The sequence below is a fragment of the Rissa tridactyla genome, chromosome W, assembly GCF_028500815.1.
Source record: "Rissa tridactyla isolate bRisTri1 chromosome W, bRisTri1.patW.cur.20221130, whole genome shotgun sequence".
Lineage (NCBI taxonomy): Eukaryota > Metazoa > Chordata > Aves > Charadriiformes > Laridae > Rissa > Rissa tridactyla.
The window spans coordinates 20565090-20585227 of record NC_071496.1 but is presented as its reverse complement, the minus strand read 5'-3'; the positions used below and the strand labels follow the sequence as shown (position 1 = coordinate 20585227).

General features: G+C 43.8%; 1 protein-coding gene across 1 annotated transcript in view; it reads left to right on the top strand.

The window, feature by feature from the left end:
* LOC128901985 (zinc finger protein 367-like) overlaps positions 1–4311 on the top strand; it is a 37699-nt gene extending 33388 nt beyond the window's left edge. Inside the window, exons 2-5 of the mRNA XM_054184229.1 lie at positions 390–540; positions 2821–2940; positions 3355–3493; positions 4080–4311. Coding sequence (XP_054040204.1) covers positions 390–540; positions 2821–2940; positions 3355–3493; positions 4080–4311 — 642 coding nt within the window. The remainder of the gene's footprint in view (positions 1–389; positions 541–2820; positions 2941–3354; positions 3494–4079) is intronic.
* The last annotated feature ends 15827 nt before the right edge of the window (positions 4312–20138 follow it).

Here is a 20138-nt window from a genome sequence, read left to right as displayed (position 1 = left end):
TCCTCCATCCTGCTTATTTGATGAATCCTGTGATAATATAAGCTATATTGTTGGATAGGCTTAGACTTGGTTCGCACAGTTCTGCTGTTTTACCCATCTTTGGATATATCTACAGTATAGCTCTGTAGAATAATTTTTTGGCTAATTCTAAATGAGCTCTAGTGTCTTTTTTCTTTTGCTTTTTTTTTTTGCATAAAAATACTTGTTGTTTCCTATGTATGATTTTAGCAGATCCTTCATTTTTGTTGAGCTTATGTAAGAATAATGTGTATGTGGTTGCTTGTGGGTTGTGTTGTGGGTTTGTTTGTTTGGGGAAGGGGGGATGTTCTTTGCTAAACTGCTTGCATGGAAAAGTATGGCACTTCAGTTTCTTAATTATTTTAATACAGGACGGGATAAGACGTGGCCGACCAAGAGCAGACACAGTTCGTGATCTAATAAATGAAGGAGAGCATTCTTCTAGCAGAATACGTTGCAATATCTGCAACAGGGTGTTTCCACGAGAGAAATCACTACAGGCACACAAACGAACTCATACCGGTAAGTGAAGAGATTAAAAGGAAGATGTGAGTAGCTGACAAACACTTATGAAGCAGTTGGGAAGGCAAAAAACCCAACCCTCAACCTGTTAATATCTTATTGTAATTGTTAGATCAATCATACTTTTCTCCCAGGGCTTGTTAGTGCAATCAAAGGAAAGTCTTTCTGTAACTGTTTTTGTCACTGGGTAACCATAACAGTAATTTGGGCTCTAATAGTAAAGGCATATAGCATAAATATTTTATCTAATGTTGTCAGACTTTCTTAACAAGAGGAAAAATTTTTCCTGAGCTTGGTGTTCTGTACTTGGTAGTATTTTTCATTCTGACTACCTCTTCTCTGACTTCTGGTTCCTTCTTCTTTTGTGTAGTTTTTACATGGTAATTAAATCATAGAATCATTTAGGTTGGAAAAGATCATTGAGTCCAACTGTAAACCTAACACTACCAAGTCCACCACTAAACCATCTCCCTCAGCACTACATCTAAAAGTCTTTTAAATACCTCCAGGGATGGTGACTCAACCACTTCCCTGGGCAGCCCTATTCCAATGCTTGACAACCCTTTCAGTGAAGAAATTTGTCCTAATATCCAATCTAAACCTCCCCTGGCGCAACTTGAGGCTGTTTCCTCTCGTCCTATCACTTGCTACTTGGGAGAAGAGACTGACACCCACCTCTCTACAACCTCCTTTCAGGTAGTTGTAGAGAGTGATAAGGTCTCCCCTGAGCTTCCTTTTCTCCAGGCTAAACACCCCCGTTCCCAGTTGCAATAAAGTATGAACTATTGTAGACACATAAAGCCTTGCCTGCTGTTGTCTCTTTTTCTGACTCAAACAAGACAAGTCTGTGAATACTTATATTAAACACCAGATTCTTCATGCCTTTTGGTCAAAAGATGTTTTCATTTCACTTGCTTGAATTAGGTGTTGAACTTGTGTATTAGACATGGACTACTTAATTGAGCAGAACTCACCTTGGTGTTACTTTTCTGACTTAGTAAGTCAGTGTTACCTTCTTTTAGTTGTCCTTTCTGAGGAGTGGTGGCATGGCACACCTTTGCAAACTTGCCACCCAATCATACTCTCTTGAGAGACAGAGGGGACATACCCACTATCTCCATTCCTCTTGTTGCAGTTTGCATGGGGAAGTCGTTCTTGATGATTTGCCTAAAATTCTCTTGGCTTGAGTCTAGAATGAGTTTCTTTTCCTACCTCCATGTATTCATTACAACTTTTTTCAAATAGTCTAGTAAAACTCTCTAATAAGATACTTCTGCGACTTTATACATCCCTATATCATTAACCTCAGTTATTTTACCCTAGATCAGTTTATATTAATGATAAAATGTATCTAGTTGCAACTGGAATTAAATTGTTTGCCTTTACTTTGTTCTACCTATACTATAGGATGCTATCTATACAATATACTGTGTATGTTTCATTCTACCTAACTACAAGTATCAGTTCTAGGACTTATCTCAGTGCTTTAGGAAAGTTTTAGGTCCAAAAAAAAGTTCTGAAACAAACAAACAAAATACTCTAAGCCCTCAGTCTTTCATGATACTCTGAAAGAGAGGATGCAGTGCTCAAAGGAAAAACATTGTCAAATTCTTCTCTTCTCTGGAACCAAAGATGATGAGATGCTGCTAACACTGCAGAACTATGAAACTGTAGCCTTTCTGGAAATCCGTTCACTACTAAGTTCACACATCTGCTTACATGCTGAAGCAGAAGTTTTCAAACAAGAACAGTGTGTAACATTGCTTGCCGCTGTCTCACATACCAAAATGAACAGAACTAAGGATGACTCCTTGATAAGGAGTCATCTTATTTGCAGTTGCTGTAGTGCTCTGTCTGCCTCACTCAAATTCCTACTGCAGTCCAAAAAAATTCAGACAGTGACAGGACAATGACATCCAATCTTATCACGGAGGGGGAAAAAAGCAAGGCCCATGATTTCTCTGAACTGCTGTCAGCCCATCCTTTTTATGCCTTCTAGAATTATCTTGTACTTCAACATGCCAGAAGCTGACTTGAGTATAGATTATTTAAATAATGTGCAAGATTAGGAAATATGATAAGGCAAAAATATAATTTTGTTATTTTTCTGGGGAAAAAAGGACCACCACTGGATAGTATGACTTCTATATTCAGCTTTCATAAATCTGTGTGTGTGGTTGTGGTTTTGGGTTTGGTTGGGGGGGGAAGTTGCTTTTTGTGTGGTTTTTGTTTGTTTGTTTCTTTCTTTCTTTTTATTTTTTGCTTGTTTTGTTTTTAAAGGTGAAAGACCTTATTTGTGTGACTACCCAGACTGCGGGAAAGCCTTTGTTCAGAGTGGGCAACTCAAAACTCACCAGCGTCTTCACACGGGGGAAAAGCCTTTCGTCTGCTCAGAGAATGGTGAGCCTTCAGAGAATAACTTGTGGCTTTCAGAATTAGCGTCAGTCCAGTACTGGGAATGTATGGATGCTCATGTGGCAGCGATCTATAAAAGCTTTGGATCTTAATTTTAGAGGAGCTTCTAGGGAAGGGAGAAGCTGCACAGAATCTGTGCATAATCATGCAAACTTATATCTAAGGATTGCATGCTTTATTATATAAGCCAAGTTATCAGTACTTGTATCAGTTGATACCAATGCATAATGCATAATAAATGATTGGGCATGTTATGGGCCTTGCAACTAGTGTGCTGTTTTTAACTGAATACAGGTTTTTATGGAGTAAGGAGCATCTTCATCCCAGGGATGTTATGCTAACATGTCAATTGACTGATTTCCTTAATGCATTCTCCACTGGTATTTTGGTTTTTTTAAGGCTGTTTAAGCAGATTCACACATGCAAACCGTCGTTGCACCAAACACCCGTATGCCCGGCTGAAGAGGGAAGAACTCACAGTCAGACTGAGTAAAAAACAGACAGCTGACAATAAAGCTGCAGCTGAGTGGCTAGCGAAGTAAGTTTCCTTATGGTGTGATCTCTCTCTAAACTTATAACACAGAGTGGCCTGAGAGTGTTTTATTCTTAGGGGCAAAAAAAAAAAGAAAAACAATAAACAAAACCCAGCTGTTCCTTTAGTATGATTCAACCCAGCCTTGCCTTTTGTTGCTGGCTCCTGGTTAAGACAAAGTTCCTCATGGGGCTTTCTCATCTGCTTTTCCTTCTCTACTTAAACGCTTCTCTTTGCTTGAACAACACCTGCTAATACCATGTTAGTTAGTGCTACAGTCATACTGCTGAATTTGCATCTATGTGAGGAACAACAATCGTGCACAGGGAGAGCTGACTGGTGGGAATACCATGTAGCAGAAAGATCTGTGTGAAAGATCAGCTATCCTTTGGACACTTCTGCACTTAAAATGCTGAATAAAGGAGGCTTCTGACAGCTTAAATAGTGCCATAAAAGGGTTGAAAGAGGAAAAACAAATGCAGTGATTAGTCATGTGCAAGACAGTACTTGGAAGGTCTTTGCTAGCTTTGAATGGTAGTTCTTACATAAACTGTACATAATTTAAAAGCATTCTCCATCTCTGATGTTGCAGATACTGGGAGACTAGAGAACAGCGTGCTCCCACTTTGAAAAGTAAAACAATCCAGAAAACGGATCAGGAACAGAAGGACCCAATGGGATATCTTCAATCTGATGAAGAGGATGATGAAGAGAAAAATAGTGCTTATTCAGCTGCTCACCGCTGCCTCCAGGAACAGCATGAACGCATGCATGGTGCATTGGCTCTTATTGAGCTTGCAAACCTAGCTGTGGCACCACTGTGACAGTAGCATAGGAATGGAGTCTGCCTTTACGAAATGGTGGTACTTGGTGGTTCTTAACCAATTAGATCCTGGGCATAATCTAAGCACCTTATTTACTTATCATAGGCTGCTGTTCTGTAGAATTTATGAAGAATGTTGTCACCCCATAACATGGGGTGAGAGAGTTGCACTTTTTGTAAGGTAAAAGACAAATGTAAAGTTTAAGTGTCTTGTAAACATGGAACTGAATAATGCAGGGTGGACAAACTTCATGTTGTGGGAAGCTAGATTTTTGCAAGGTTAACTCATTTATTTGAAACCATTTTCACAGGAAGCACTTTCTGAGCAGTGTTTGTGGTTAACAGAATGGTACATGTGGCCAAAGAAGGCTGAGAAAAGGGAAAGTATTTATCACACTGTTTAAGCAAAACTATATAAAGTGGTAGGTCTGAAGATACCGTAAGCAGCAATGGAACCAAGTTTTCTACTGTCAGTATATTGTTACCTATTATCACTAAGGCAGAAGGCAAAGCTTAGATAACTCATAAGAAACTGCTTCATGCAGGAAATTGTAAGATAGTTCAGGATCTTCAGTGTGACTGCTCAAGATATAAGACTTGACTTTGCTATTTTATGTTTTTTTATTTGATCTCAGCAGAACCTCTTGGTTTGAGTAGCACTTGTTATTCCTAATGTATGATGTTAGGAACTTTTGCACGTTGCTGGGTTTATCTGAAAATGATTAGTCTTGCAAAGTCTAGACAAAGGTAAATAATTGGTAATATTTTTTTAGATATTTTGGACCCTTTAATGATTTGGCACTTGCTTTTGTTAATAAAGGGGATATTGACAGGGTGGTATTGATTTGTACTAAACTATTTTAGATCTCCTATTACAAACACTAAGTTTTAAAGTATTGCTCTTATATGATTATTAGCAAATAGAAGCCTCCATGCTTGCTGTGCATAAAGGCACCTTATTGCTTTACTTCAGGATAACATGCCAATTTTGTGTTCGCTAAATGTAGCACAGCTATCAGTTAAACATGGCAAAAGAAGTATTCATATATAACTAGAAAATAGGCTTCCAAAGGTAGTTTTGAGTATGTTAACTCTGTGACTTCATATATTTCCCAAATAAATGAAGGTACAGAACACTGCCTAGTGCTCTAAGATGCAGATAAAAAGCATTTAGAGGTACATCTTGTCACCTCGTGAGTATTGTGTACTTTCAAATACCATTGTCTCATGATGATCACTTTCTGTATTTTGCTTGGAAGGCAACCAGAAAAATTTTGTTTCCAAATTAGATAAACTCTTTAGTTGAGCTACTGCTTTAGTGGATGTTAATAAGTCATATTTATTGACCTGCTTGCTCTTAACTCCTCCCTCTCGTTGAACGTTGGGAAATTCAGATAAGAATTCAGACTTTCCCTCTTTCTTAAGTGAGAAGAAAAAAAACGTTCAATTACTTGATATAGACTGACTAGATGCATACATCTGTTTCAGAAAAGTAGTCCAATTCTACAGCAGAAATTGCAATTGTTGGGTTATGTTCTCTGATAATTGATACCTGTTGTGGTAGAAAATTGTATTAACCCAGTTTGTTTAAAATAATACGTTAATGCACTTCAGTTTTGGTCTTTTGGGCTTAAAAAAATGAAACACTTCATAGTCATTTCAGGCTGCTTAGCCTATATAAAACTACCTGGCAATTCATGGGTGTGGGTTTAGAATTTCTCAGTTACATGCTTTTGACTGTTCAGTTGGCTGCATACAAATAGTCTGATCCCAAAATGAGCCTTGAGCATGAATCTGCTGTACTTGTGACTCATAACTCGGAATTGCTTCTGAGTGATATTTCACAGGGCACAAGACTAATCACCAGCTGGTTGCAGATCCAAGTCATAACTTAATTCAAAACAACCTATTTTCCCAATCAGCTGTAATGCTTTTGACATCTTTTGACAACTTGGACAAGGGAAGAGCTATGGATGCCGTCTATCTGGACTTCTGTAAGGCCTTCTCTCTAAATTAGAGAGATAGGGATTTGATGGGTGGACTGTTTGGTGGATGAGGAATTGGTTAGATGGTTGCATCCAGAGGGTAGTGGTCAGCAGCTCAATGTCCAAATGGAGATCGGTGACAAGTGGTGTCCCTCAGGGATCCGTATTGGGAACAGTACTGTTCATTGTCTTCATCAATGACATAGACAGTGGGACTGAGTGCACCCTCAGCAAGTTTGCGGATGACACCAAGGTGAGAGGTGGGGTTGTCATGCCTGAGGGATGGTATGCTAATCCAGAGGGACCTGGACAAGCTCAAGAAGCGGCCCATGTGAACCTCATGAGGTTCAACAAGGCCAAGTGCAAGGTCCTGCACCTGGGTCAGGGCAACCCCCAGTATCAATACAGGCTGGGGGATGAAGGGATTGAGAGCAGCCCTGACAAGGACTTGGGAGTACTGGTGGATGAAAAGCTGGACATGACCCCACAATGTGTGCTTGCAGCCCAGAAAGCCAACAGTATCTTGGGCTGCATCAGAAGAAGCGTGGCCAGCAGGTCGAGGGAGGTGATTCTGCCCCTCTACTCTGCTCTCATGAGACCCCACCTGGAGTACTGTGTCCAGCTCTGGAGCCCTCAGCACAGGAAAGACACGGACCTGTTGGAGCGAGTCCAGAGGAGGGGCCATGAAGATGATCAGAGGGCTGGAGCACCTATGCTATGAGGACAGGCTGAGAGAGTTGGGGTTGTTCAGCCTGGAGAAGAGAAGGCTCCGGGGAGACCTTATTGTGGCCTTTTAGTACTTAAAGGGTGCTTATAAGAAAGATGGGGACAAACTTTTTAGCAGGGCCTGTTGCGATAGGATAAGGGGTAATGGCTTTAAACTGAAAGAGGGTAGATTTAGACTAGATATAAGGAAGAAATTTTTTACGATGAGGGTGGTGAAACGCTGGAAGAGGTTGCCCAGAGAGGTGGTAGATGCCCCATCCCTGGAAACATGCAAGGTCAGGTTGGACGGGGCTCTGAGCAACCTGATCTAGTTGAAGATGTCCCTGCTCATTGCAGGGGAGGTTGTACTAAATGACCTTTAAAGGTCCCTTCCAACCCAAACTATTCTATGATTCTATGATTCTGTTCTATAACTTGCACAGTACTTCTTTCAGTATGACAAGTGCACTGAATTCTATGTAGCTGTAGAAAAAATTCAGACAGCTCAAGTACTTTTGTGTAAGTAACAAATTTTGGGTAAAGTAACAAGTAACCTGAGGTGGAAGACTGCTTTTTGTTTTATTAAAAAGTGATTGCATACAAGAAATATTGAAGTGTACTATGCTTCATAAGATTAAGCTGTAGTTTGGCATGACTTAACAGCAGAAGAGTAAATGTGCTGTCATTTTAATAGGTGTTTTGTATAAAAAGTTGACTTAACTTTCAACTTTAGTTTACATGTGTGTGGTGTTGGGGAATTTGTATTGTACCCCTTGAGGTGAATTAAACACACGTTTGTGCTTAAATAAAAAAAAATAATTATGAACAATGCATTGGACAGTGCTACCGCTGTAAGCGGTTCTACAAGGAGCCTGCAAAGATGCGTCACAAGTAGATCCCTTATATACACTTGCACCAATACCAGTCCCATGAGTGTAGGCATGGAGTGCCTTGGCCCAGCACTGGGTTCATCCCCCAGAGCCAGCTCTGCTGCCCAACCGTGGCTCCTGAGCACTTGCATTCCCCGATTACTACAAGACAATGCTGTGGCTGTTTCTTATCTCATCACTGAGGGAAACTTTGTTCCCTTACAGGGAGTTGTTCTCTATCTGGAATTCCTGCTTCTAGCCAGTTTAACCCCTTCTGCACTTAGGCCTTCTTGCCTTCCATGCTGGATCATTCCTTGGTCACAAATTACCACTGCTGATCAGTTAAAATTTGAATTTCCTCTTCAGTGGTGTTTGGTAATTCTTAATCCTTCTCTTCCTTGTAGTTATAATCCTATCATTCTGACATGCCACAGAACATACAGGTGTTCGTGTTTCCTGTTTGTTGAAATTTAGCATATTATAAGTTAACCTTCTCAAGCATGTTGAGGCCAATTTTTTTAGTAGTTCTCTGACCAAAAACTTTGAGAATTCCTTTGAAACAAAGCCCAGATCTGATGTGATGTGGCAGCCCAAAACAAGCAAGCAAGTAGTGCCTAGAACTTCTTGAAGCAGCTTTAATCTAGAGATGGTGTGGTGGGTTGACCTTGGCTGGCTGCCAGACACCCACTCAGCCACTCTCTCACTCCCCCTCCTCAGCAGGACAAGGGGAGAAAATAAGATGGAGAAGTTTGTGGGTCGAGATAAAGACAGGGAGATCACTTACCAATTACCATCACGGGCAAAACAGACTCGAGTTGGGGAAAATTAATTAAATTTATTGCCAATTAAAAATGGAGTAGGATGGTGAAAACCAAAACCACCTTCCCACCCCCTCCCCCTTTTTCCCAGGTTCAACTTCACTCCTTCATTCCAAGTGGTGCAGGGGGAATAGGGGTTTGTGTTTAGGCCATAACAGTTCCTCTCTGCTGCTCCTTCCTCCTCACACTTTTCCCCTGCTCCAGTGTGGGTCCTCTTCACGGGGTGCAGTCCTTAAGGAAAAAAATCTGCTCCAGCGTGAGCTCTCCACAGGCTGCAGTTCTTTCAGAAAATATCCAACCGCTCTGACGCAGGGTCCTCCATGTGCTGCAGGGGAATGTCTGCTCCAGTGCCTGGAGCACCTCCTCCCCCTCCTCTTTCGACTTTGGTGTTCACAGGGTTGTTTCTCCCACTTTTTTCCGCACTACTCACTGCCTGTGCAGCATTTTGCCCTTTCTTAAATATGTTTTCACAGGGGCATCACCAACTGCACTGATTGGCTCAGATTTGGCCAGTGGTGGGTCCATTGCCAAGTTGGCTGGAACCAGCTGTGTTCAGCACAGGGCAGCCCCTGGTCTCATCTCACAAGAGACCACACCTGCACCCCCCCGCTACCAAAACCTTGCCGTACACACGATACAGATCTGCAGCAATTTTTTTTTTCATTTCTATAATGTGAGTACTTATAGATGCTCGAATTCCCATGTGCTCATAGTTGAGAACTTTTTTCTGGTGAGACTGGTGTTTTGTAAAAGGAGGTGCTAGTTTGTTATGATCCCAGTAAGAAAGGCGCTCACACTCTGTAAAGTATCGTTTTAAAAGGCTATTTATTAAAGCTAACACTATGAAGGAGAGGACAGTATAGATAACCTTACATCCCTTCAGGTTCTGGGTACCCTGAGCTGTGTAGAATTGAACATTGATGAGGATACAGCATGCCATGTAGATCCTGTCCATGGAAGGGTTATTCCATTTTGGTCATTTGAGCTATTATAGGATTTTCTTACAAGAAAACAACTCTGTTCATCATTTCTACTGTCAAATAGGAAGGGTGTTTGCATAAGAGCTTCTTGCTGCACTTTCATAGAATCATAGAATGGTTCAGGTTGGAAGGGACCTCAAAGATCATCTAGTTCCAACCCCCCTGCCATGGACAGGGACACTTCCCACTAGACCAGGCTGCTCAAAGCCTCATCCAGCCTGGCCTTGAACGCTTCCAGGGATGGGGCATCCACAACTTCCCTGGGCAACCTGTTCCACTGCCTCACCACCCTCATCGTAAAGACTTTCTTTCTAATATCCAATCTAAATCTACCCTCTTTCAGTTTAAAACCGTTACCCCTCATCCTATCATTACATTCCCTGATAAAGAGTCCCTCCCCAGCTTTCCTGTAGGCCCCCTTCAGGTACTGGAAGGCTGCTATAAGGTCTCCCTGGAGTCTTCTCTTCTCCAGGATGAACAACCCCAACTCTCTCAGCCTGTCCTCATAGTATAGGTGCTCCAGCCCTCTGGTCACCTTCGTGGCCCTCTGCTGGACCGGTTCCAACAGGTCCATGTCCTTCTTGTGCTGAGGACTCCAGAGCTGGACGCAGTACTCCAGGTGGGGTCTCACGAGAGCAGAGCAGAGGGCCAGAATCACCTCCCTCAACCTGCTGGCCATACTACTTCTGATGCAGCCCAGGATGCAGTTGGCTTTCTGGGCTGCAAGCACGCATTGCCTGCTCACGTTGAGCTTCTCATCCACCAGTACTCCCAAGTCCTTCTCCTCAGGGCTGCTCTCAAGCCATTCTCTGCCCAACCTGTATTTGTGCCTGGGATTGCCATGACCCAGGTGCAGGACCTTGCACTTGGCCTGATTGAACTTCATGAGGTTCGCACGGCCCCACCTCTCAAGCCTGTCCAGGTCCCTCTGGATGGCATCTGATAAAGGCAAGGCCATACAGGTGATGTAATTGCCAGTACTGAAGTGGGAGCTGCCTGCAGGCTCCTCTGTAAAAATCAACAGGTTAAGTTTATCCTGTGGCCAAGGGATATATATGCACAGCCCAACACAGGCCAACCTTTACATGCAGCATAGCACAACATAGGCCTGGGCCTAAGTAGGTTAACTGTTATGTGGTTTACTTACCCTTCATAGAATCATAGAATTGTTTTGGTTGGAACAGACCTTTAAGATCAAGTTTGCTTAATCACCATTTGATTGCCATTGCATTTTCATTCAGTCATCAATTAATTACCATTTGATCGTCTGTCGTGGTTTTGGCCAAATTGGCCAAGCAGAACAACAGATGGCCCTTCCCCCCCTCTCTCCTCAGAGAGGAGAGGAAGAGATAAGGAGATTTATGAGTTTAGAAAAAGAACTAAACTACTTTAATGAAAACAATAATAAATAAGAAAATAGTAAATAATAATAGAATAATAAAAATTAAAGGAAGAAAAGTATACAATATATACAAAACCGTATCCAGCTCCCAGGATGACGATCGCGTCACCAGCAGACACAGGGAAAGTCCCAGACTGGAGTCAGCGACGGACAGGAGCTGAATTCCGGAACTAGAGTCAGGAGTGCTCAGATCGGGATCAAAGGCAGACGAACAGACAGGGTCCTCCTCAGACGTCGGCCATTGAAGAAAAAATGAGCCGGAGCCCCCTTTGCCCCTTTGATCCCTCAGCTTTTATACTGAGCATGATGCAAATGGGATGGAATACCCTGTTGGTCAGTTTTAGGTCACCTGTCCCATCTGCTCCTCCCTATGGGTGGGACCCCTCTACGCTTCTCCGCTTCTGACCCTCTAACGGGGCAAACAGCAAAGTTAGCCGACCTTGGTTGTTATAGCAATAAGTCTAAGCAAGAGCCTCTCTGCATACCACTCCTTGGTATAATCAGGTCTTATCACTCTGGGAGTGAACAGTTTCCTAACAATATGCTGTTAATTTCAGAGTTTAGTCAGTTAGAAGAGGCCCAGCTAAAAAGTAAAATTACAAATCAGAAAATTGGTTCTGTTTTACCTCAAACCAGGACATCGTCATTTGATCATTAATAAAACCCTTTTAGTTAACCCCATAACAATGACTTCTCTTAATAATTCACCTGTGACAGCTACATGACAAACTGGGATAGCCTGTACACAGGAAGGTCATGCTGAGTGACATCCCCTTGTTTGAGGATCTGCTACATGTTAATATATGCATTATCCTCTTGTGTGAGGGGAAAAAAGTTTGGGGGATTTTTTAATTCAAACAACTGTCTTAGATATCCCAAGACCTGTTTCCTCCTTTTAAGGAAGTCAAGAAGGTATTTGGCGTGAGAAACTTCTGTAAATTTTATCATACACTGTATAACCATGACCACAGCTGTCACTATTATTGCTGGCTCTGCTTGTCTCATGACTGTGCAGTTAACTTGGCAACAAGGATAAGGTGCCCCAGCTGCAGGCTGTTGTACAAGTGCACTGGGAACTACTAAATAACAAGAATGGTGAGGAGGAGTAGCTCATGTTGACTGATTCACCTGGTTCTCTAGAGAAACGTGTGCAGCTGGATGTCCCACTTCTTGAGGGCTTGGCAAACATACAAACAAAAGATAGATAATATATCTGTGCAGAAATGTATGGAACAAGTACAAAGTAGCCTATATTTATTGCACACATAAATCACTTCACTGACAAGTAATTGTATGTTTATGCAAGGAATGATGCAATCCCTGCTTAGAAAAACACCCTAAAAATTCACAGCTGCTGAAGCCTCAGACACAGCTGGACTCTCTGTCACGCCTGGGTCTTCCCCACTGCCTCCCTTCAGGGTGCTCCTGGAGCTTCCCCCTGCTGTGGGATTTGTGAGCATACAGAATAAAAGGATATTAATTTCAGCATTGTTGTGGTTCATTGCTGAATTTGAATCCATTCCTGCTATTTTGCATAACAACAAGTCTGGGGAATGCTTACAGAGGCACAAGGCCCTGGCAATTAAAAAAACCCAAAAAAACTGATTTGCTATGGTTTTCTGTGAGAAGGCCTATGTAGAAAAACAGCACAAATGTAAAGGCTGGAAGTGCGTAACATGCTATGAACAGATGTGCAATGTAAATCAGCACCAGTGTTTCATCCCCATGATCAAAAATCCCGAAGCAGGGCAGGGCTATATTATCTGTGACATAGAATGTATGCAGGAAACCAGAACACATGTCCTGAACTACATTTTTGCCATGGAGGTAGCACCAGATGCCCCTTGGGATGAAGGAGGAGGAGGAGAATGGGAGTTTAAAGGGGATACACGTCTTGTGGACTTTATTGGTTTGTTTAAGGACACAAATTTTCAGGGCTACGCATTCCTAGCGCATAATGCCAAAGGCTATGATGGCTATTTTATTGTTAGTCAGCTTCTGAAAGAGAAAATGGATGTGCAATTAATCACACAAAGTGGTAAACTTATGTGCATAGAAGTACCCAGTCTGAGTATATGCTTCATAGACTGCATTTTTTACCCATGAAACTAAGCAGCCTTCCACAAGCTTTGGGTATTGAGGGCTGCAAACGTTATTCCCCCATTTTTTTCAACACTTCTGAAAATCAATTTAAGTGGGCCCTCTTCCACCACCAGAATATTATTCGGTGGACAGCATGATGCTTGAAGAGAAAATACAGTTCTTGGCATGGCACAAAGCTAATCAGAAGATTTTTTACTTGCAGAAAGAACTGAGTTACTATTGCCAACAAGATCTAAATTTTGAGGGAGGCTTGCAGATCATACAGGAATGAGATCATGTTCATGACCTGTTGCACATTTGTGGTAGGTTGACTTTGGCTGGCTGCCAGACCCTCACCCAGTTGGTCTCTCACTTCCGCTCCTCAACAATACAGGGGGTGAAAATAAGATGGACAAGCTCATGGGTGAGATAAAGGCAGTTTAATAAGAAAAGCAAAGGCAGCACACAGAAGCAAAGCAAAAAGAGGAAATTTATTCACTACTTTCCATCATCAGGCAATGTCCAGCTACTTCCTTGGAAGTAGGGCCTTAGTATGTGTCACAGTTGTTTTGAAAGACAAACACCATAACCACAAATGTTGCCCCCCCCCTTTCGCTCAGTTTTTATTGCTGAGCAGAGTGTCATAGGGTATGGAATATCATTTTGGTCAGTTTGGGTCAGCTTTCCTGGCTATGTCGCCTCCCAGCCTCTTGCCCACCCCCAGCCTACTGGCCTTTGGGCGGGGGAGTTAGAGAGAAAGCCTTGATGCTGTGGGAGCACTGCTTGGCAGTAGCCAAAACACTGGTGTGTTATCATCACCCTTCTACCTACAAATACAAAGCACAGCACTATGAGGGCTGCTATGAGGAAAGTTAACTCCATCCCAGCCAGACCCAGACAACATTCTATAAGAAAGAGAGCAGTGAAAAGGTGAAGGTTTAATGCTGTATAGATCCCTTTCAGTATACTACTCTGGCCTCTACATGCATGTCCACGTATTGGTTTATGTTTCTCTAAACCTAACACAGTAGCACTCCTCCCTTCAGATGGCCATCATCAGGCGAAAAAGAGATATTTGACCCCCTCTATTCAGTGGCTTATGTATGTGATCAAAAAGGAAAATATTCAAATCTGTCACACGTTACAAGGTTGTGAATATCAAGTAGGATCCTACTTCTTGGATGGCTATGCAGTCACTGATTGGATGCCAACAGCTTTTAATTTACTGGGTGTTTTTTCCATGGTTGCATCAATGCTACAATGAAAATGACTGGCACCCTCTGGCAGGGGCAACCTTTAGATATTTATACTACACAAGACAGCAAAAGATGAACCACCTAAAGAGAGTGTGCACCCATAATGACAGAGAAAGAGCCTCTGTGGGTACCTGGTGTTCATCAGAACTGAACAAGGCTTTGGAGGAGGGCTACAGTTTTTTTGACATCTGTGAGATTTGGCATTTTGAACAGAGAGTCTTTTCTCAGATTATATAAAACTCCACCTCCACCAGAAGTAGGATGTTTCAGGCCACCCAGGCTGGTGCACAAATGATGACAAAAAAGCTACATATGTGGAAGATTACTGGCAGAAAGGAGATGTCATTTTGCAGCCCGAACATATGAAAAAAACCTCTGCCAGATGCCAAATTGCAAAACTATTCTTAAATTCCCTGTGGGGAAAATGACGGAGATCCAACCTACCCAACATCACCATTGTAAGAGAACCAGATGAGTTGTATGCTTACTGCTTTTTTCCGGCTTATGATGTGTCCTCTTGTGATTCTATTGATGAGGACACAGCCACTGTCCCATAGAAGCATGCCAAAGGATGTATGACCCTGGAGCGCAACACTAACATTTTTATAGCTTTCTTCACCACTGCCTTGAACACTTCCAGGGATGGGGCCTCAACAACTTCTCTGGGCAACCTGTTCCAGTGTTTCACCACCCTCACAGTGAAAAATTTCTTCCTGATATCTAATCTAAATCTCCCCTTTTCCTGTTTGAAGACATTACCCCTCCCCCTATCACTACATGCCCTTGTAAAAAGTCCCTCTCCAGCTTTCTTGTAGGCCCCCTTCACGTACTGGAAGGCTGCTATAAGGTCTTTCCAAAGCCTTCTCTTCTCCAGGCTGAACAACCCCAACTCTCTCAGCCTGCCTTCATGGTGCTCCAGCCCTCTGGTCATCTTTGTGGCCCTCCTCTGGACTCGCTACAACAGGTCCATGTCCTTCTTATGGTGTGAGCTCCAGAGCTGGATGCAGTACTCCAGATGGGGTCTCACCAGAGTGGAGAAAAGGGGCAGAATCACCTCCCTCGACCTGCTGGCCACGCTTCTTTTGATGCATCCCAGGATTCGGTTGGCTTTCTGGGCTGCAAGCGCACATTGCCGGCTCATGTTGAACTTCTCATCCACCAACACCCCCAAGTTCCTCTCCTCAGGGCTGCTCTCAATAATAAGCACTTACTAACACAGTTTTATTGTTTTTTTAACTTGATGTAGATTTAGGTGAAAAAAATGGAGGCTCTTGGGCCTCCATCTGAAGCTAACTGAAAGGGAATGGTAGGAATTTAGCCTTTTTAGCAGACAGTAGGTGTTTCTGCATTTACATATGTGCTTTCCTTTTACAAAAAGATCGCTAGCCTGATTTGGTTGTGAAGATAAGCTTCCAAGTGAGGACAAATACAAGAGATTTAACTGACTTACAGCCATACAATACAAGTCTTAGGACATATACTCTCTATAGGTGAGGCCACTTGTCGTGGTTTGAAGAGCTCAAAGGGTCTTTACTAGAATCGCTACTTACGGATCCAAGATAATTGACTTCTGTCAGGTACTTTTCCACTCTGGCCTTGGACGATAGTTACGCAACCCCAGAGCTTGCTAGATCTTGGGGTCCTAGTATCCCCTACTCTGTGGCCATGATCCATATGGTGTCAGGAGTAATCAATTATAGTTATTATCTTCAAACAGTAGGAGCCATGGGGACTAGGCACACTACTGTGTTCTGGTATGTTGCACTCTACCTTTTCTTTCACGTTAGACCATTGTGATATGTTCTGGTCCATTGTGTTGTTCTGCGGCCCAGGTTGGGAGGGAGATCACGCCAAGTACCTAGTGGCCTGAAGCGGGTGGGGGGTTGCACCACCACAATCCCCAACTCCAAAATCTTAAGGGCTGACTTCGAGTCTCCCCTGGTGCTTTCTGCCAGAGGCTCCAGGTAGGGCCATTGTCTCCAGCTGTGGTGTAGAGCACATTTTTAATGTCCTGTCCTGTTTGGACTGGTCCAAGGGCTACTGCATGCACAATCTCTTGTTTAATTTGCTCAAAGGCCTGTCATTGCTCAGGACCCCATGTAAACTCATTTTTCTTTCGAGTCACTTCATGGAGAGGTTTCACAATCTGACTATAACCTGGAATATGCAGTCTCCAGAAACCCACAACGCCTAAAAAGGCTTGTGTTTCCTTTTTGTTAGGAGGTGGGGACATAGCTGTTATTTTGTTAATCACATCCATTGGGATCTGGTGATGAACATCTTGCCACTTAATTCCCAAGAACTGGATGTCTCGTGCAGGTCCCTTGACCTTACCTCTTTTTACAGCAAAACCTGCTCTCAGAAGAATCTTGATTGTATTTTCTTACCTTTCTTGAAAACTTCTTCTGCTGTATTACCCCACACAATGATGTCATCAATGTACTGCAGGTATTCTGGAGCTCCACCCTTCTCCAGTGCAGTCTGGATCAGTCCATGGCAAATAGCAGGGCTGTGTTTCCACCCCTGGGGCAGTCAATTCCAGGTGGACTGGATGCCTCTCCAGGTGAAAGTAAACTGTGGCCTGCCCTCTGCTGCTAAAGGAATAGAGAAGAATGCATTAGCAATGTCAATTGTAGCATACCACTTGGCTGCCTTGGACTCCAGTTCATACTGCAGTTCTAGCATGTCTGGCACAGCAGCACTCAGTGGTGGTGTGACCTCCTTCAGGCCACAATAGTCTACTGTTAATCTCCAGTCTCCATCAGACTTTCACAGTGGCCATATAGGGCTGTTAAAGGGTGAATGAGTCTTCCTGATCACGCCTTGGGTCTCCAGCCGATGAATCAGGTTCTGGATGGGAATCAGGGAGTCTCGGTTGGTGCAATACTGTCGTCAATGCACTGTGGCAGTAGCAATTGGCACCTGCTGTTCTTTAACCCTCAGCAGTCCCACCACAGAAGGGTCATCTGAAAGGCCAGGTAAGGTAGACAGCTGTGTAGTGTCCTCAGTCTCTACAGCTGCTATACCAAAAGCCCACTGATACCCTTTTGGGTCTTTGAAATACCCTCTCTTAAGGTAGTCTATGCCAAGGATGCACAGAGCATCTGGGCCAGTAATAATGGGGTGCTTCTCCCATTTATTCCCAGTTAGGCTCACTTTGGCCTCTAATACAGTCACTTCCTGTGACTCACCTGTCACTCCAGAAATAGTGACAGATTCTGTCCCTTTATGTTTTGATGGCAATAGGGTACACTGTGCACCAGTGTCCACAAGGGCTTTATACTTTTGTGGCTCTAATGTGCCAGGCCATCAAATCCACACAGTCCAATAAACTCTGTTGTCTCTCTCCTCCTCCTGGCTGGAGGCAGGGCACCTCTAACATCTATAATTAGTAGATGAGTTTCTACCTGGACCGGAGAACCGCCCCCTGTGGACTCGAGCAGCAGCCCTCCTGGAATAATTCGTTCTTCTATCTGCTTTACCTTGCAACTCACTCACTCATGCCTGTAGGGCTGAGGTAGGTTTTTTTATCCCACTTACTCATGTCCTCTCCATAGTTGCAGAGGCAAAGCCACAGGATATTTCGTAGTGTGTTCTGTTTCCTCTGAGTCGGTCTCGTAGGAGGGTGTCTTCTCCTAATGGCTGCAACACAGGCCCGTGCAGGGGAAGAATAGGATCTCTCCTCCATCCTAGGCAGTTTATCAAACAGTTTCATATTTTTCTCAATCATTTTCTCAGTTTTATCAGTCAATCTTTCCACAGCTGCTACAGTGAGAGGACAAGAAAGACTGTCTTCATACTGTCGCATTCTGCTAGCCACTTCATTTACAGTTAGTGAATCATCATCAACTCCTCCCCAAATCTGACAAAGTATGGAAATACATTGGTGGTGCACTCTGTACAAACTGCCGCAACATAGGTTGATCCCTCAGCTTTTATACTGAGCATGAACGGCTGATACGAGTCGCCTCCAGAGACTGAGAGTCTGTGACCTTTTCCCAAGAGCTTTAGCTATACCGCCCTCTCTGGACAGGTTTCCTAACTGCCTAGCTTCGCTACCATCTAACTCCATGCTATCAGCCCCATTATCCCAGTATTAGAGCAACCAGGAGAGAAGTGTCTCACCATCATTCTGGGTAAAATCCTTTCTCATATTTCGCAGATCCTTCATAGAGAAGGATTTAATGATCACCTCTGTATCTGATTCCTCCTCCTGGGCTGACGCAGGAGCCTCACAGAATCACAGGATGATAGGGGTTGGAAGGGACCTCTGGAGATCATCTAGTCCAAGCCCCCTGCCAGAGCAGGTTCAACTAGAGCAGGTTGCACAGGAACGTGTCCAGGTGGGTTTGGAATGTCTCCAGAGTTGGAGACTCCACCACCTCTCTGGGCAGCCTGTTCCAGTGCTCTGCCACCCTCAAAGGAAAGAAGGTCCTCCTCATGTTTAGGTGGAACTTCCTATGCTCAAGTTTGTGCCCATTACCTCTTGTCCTGTCACTGGGCACCACTGAAAAGAGCCTGGCCCCATCCTCCTGACACCCACCCTTTAAGTATTTATAAGCATTGATAAGATCCCCCCTCAGCCGTCTTTTTTCCAGACTGAAAAGACCCAAACCCCTCAGCCTTTCTTCATGAGAGAGGTGTTCCAGTCCCCTAATCATCTTTGTAGCACTTTTCTTTAGCCTCTCCAGCAGTTTCCTGTCCTTCTTGAACCGGGGAGCCCAGAACTGGACACAGTACTCCAGATGCAGTCTCACCAGGGCAGAGTAGAGGTAGTAACCTCCCTCGACCTGCTGGCCACACTCTTCTTGATGCATCCCAGGATGCCATTGGCCTTCTTGGCCACAAGGGCACATTGCTGGCTCATGGTCATCCTGTTGTCCACCAGGACTCCCAGGTCTCTTTCCACAGAGCTGCTCTCCAGCAGGTCAGCCCCCAACCTGTACTGGTGCATGGGGTTATTCCTCCCCAGGTGCAGCACCCTACACTTGCCCTTGTTGAATTTCATGAGGTTCCTCTCCACCCAACTCTCCAGCCTGTCCAGGTCTCTCTGTATGGTGGCACAGCCTTCTGGTGTGTCAGCCACCCCTCCCAGCTTTGTGTCATCAGCAAACTTGCTGAGGGTGCACTCTCTGTCCCTTCATCCAGGTCATTGATGAATATATTGAACAGGACTGGGCCCAGTACTGACCCCCACTTGTGACCGACCTCCAACTAGACTCTGTGCCCCTAATCCACCCCACTGTCCATTCATCTAACCCACACTTCCTAAGCTTCCCTATGAGGATGCTGTGGGAGACAGTGTCAAAAGCCTTGCTTAAGTCAAGGTAGACCACATCCACTGCCCTCCCCTCATCTATCCATCCAGTCATGCCATCATAGAAGGGTATCAGATTAGTCAGACATGATTTCCCCTTGGTGAATCCATGTTGACTACTTCCGATAGCTTTCTTTTCCTCCACATGCTTTGAGATGATGCCCAGAACGAGCTGTTCCATCATCTTTCTAGGCATGGAGGTGAGGCTGGCCGGCCTGTAGTTTCCCAGGTCTTCCTTCTTGCCCTTTTTGAAGACTGGAGTGACATTGGCTTTCCTCCAGTCCTGATCTCCTTGAGAAGGCTCGTCTTTAGAAGGACACTTTCCTAGATATTCATCAGAAGAGTCCTCTCCCCTGGTATCTGGCTTGATCTGGTCTTTGTCACAAGGGACAGGGGAATGAACTGACCTCCTCT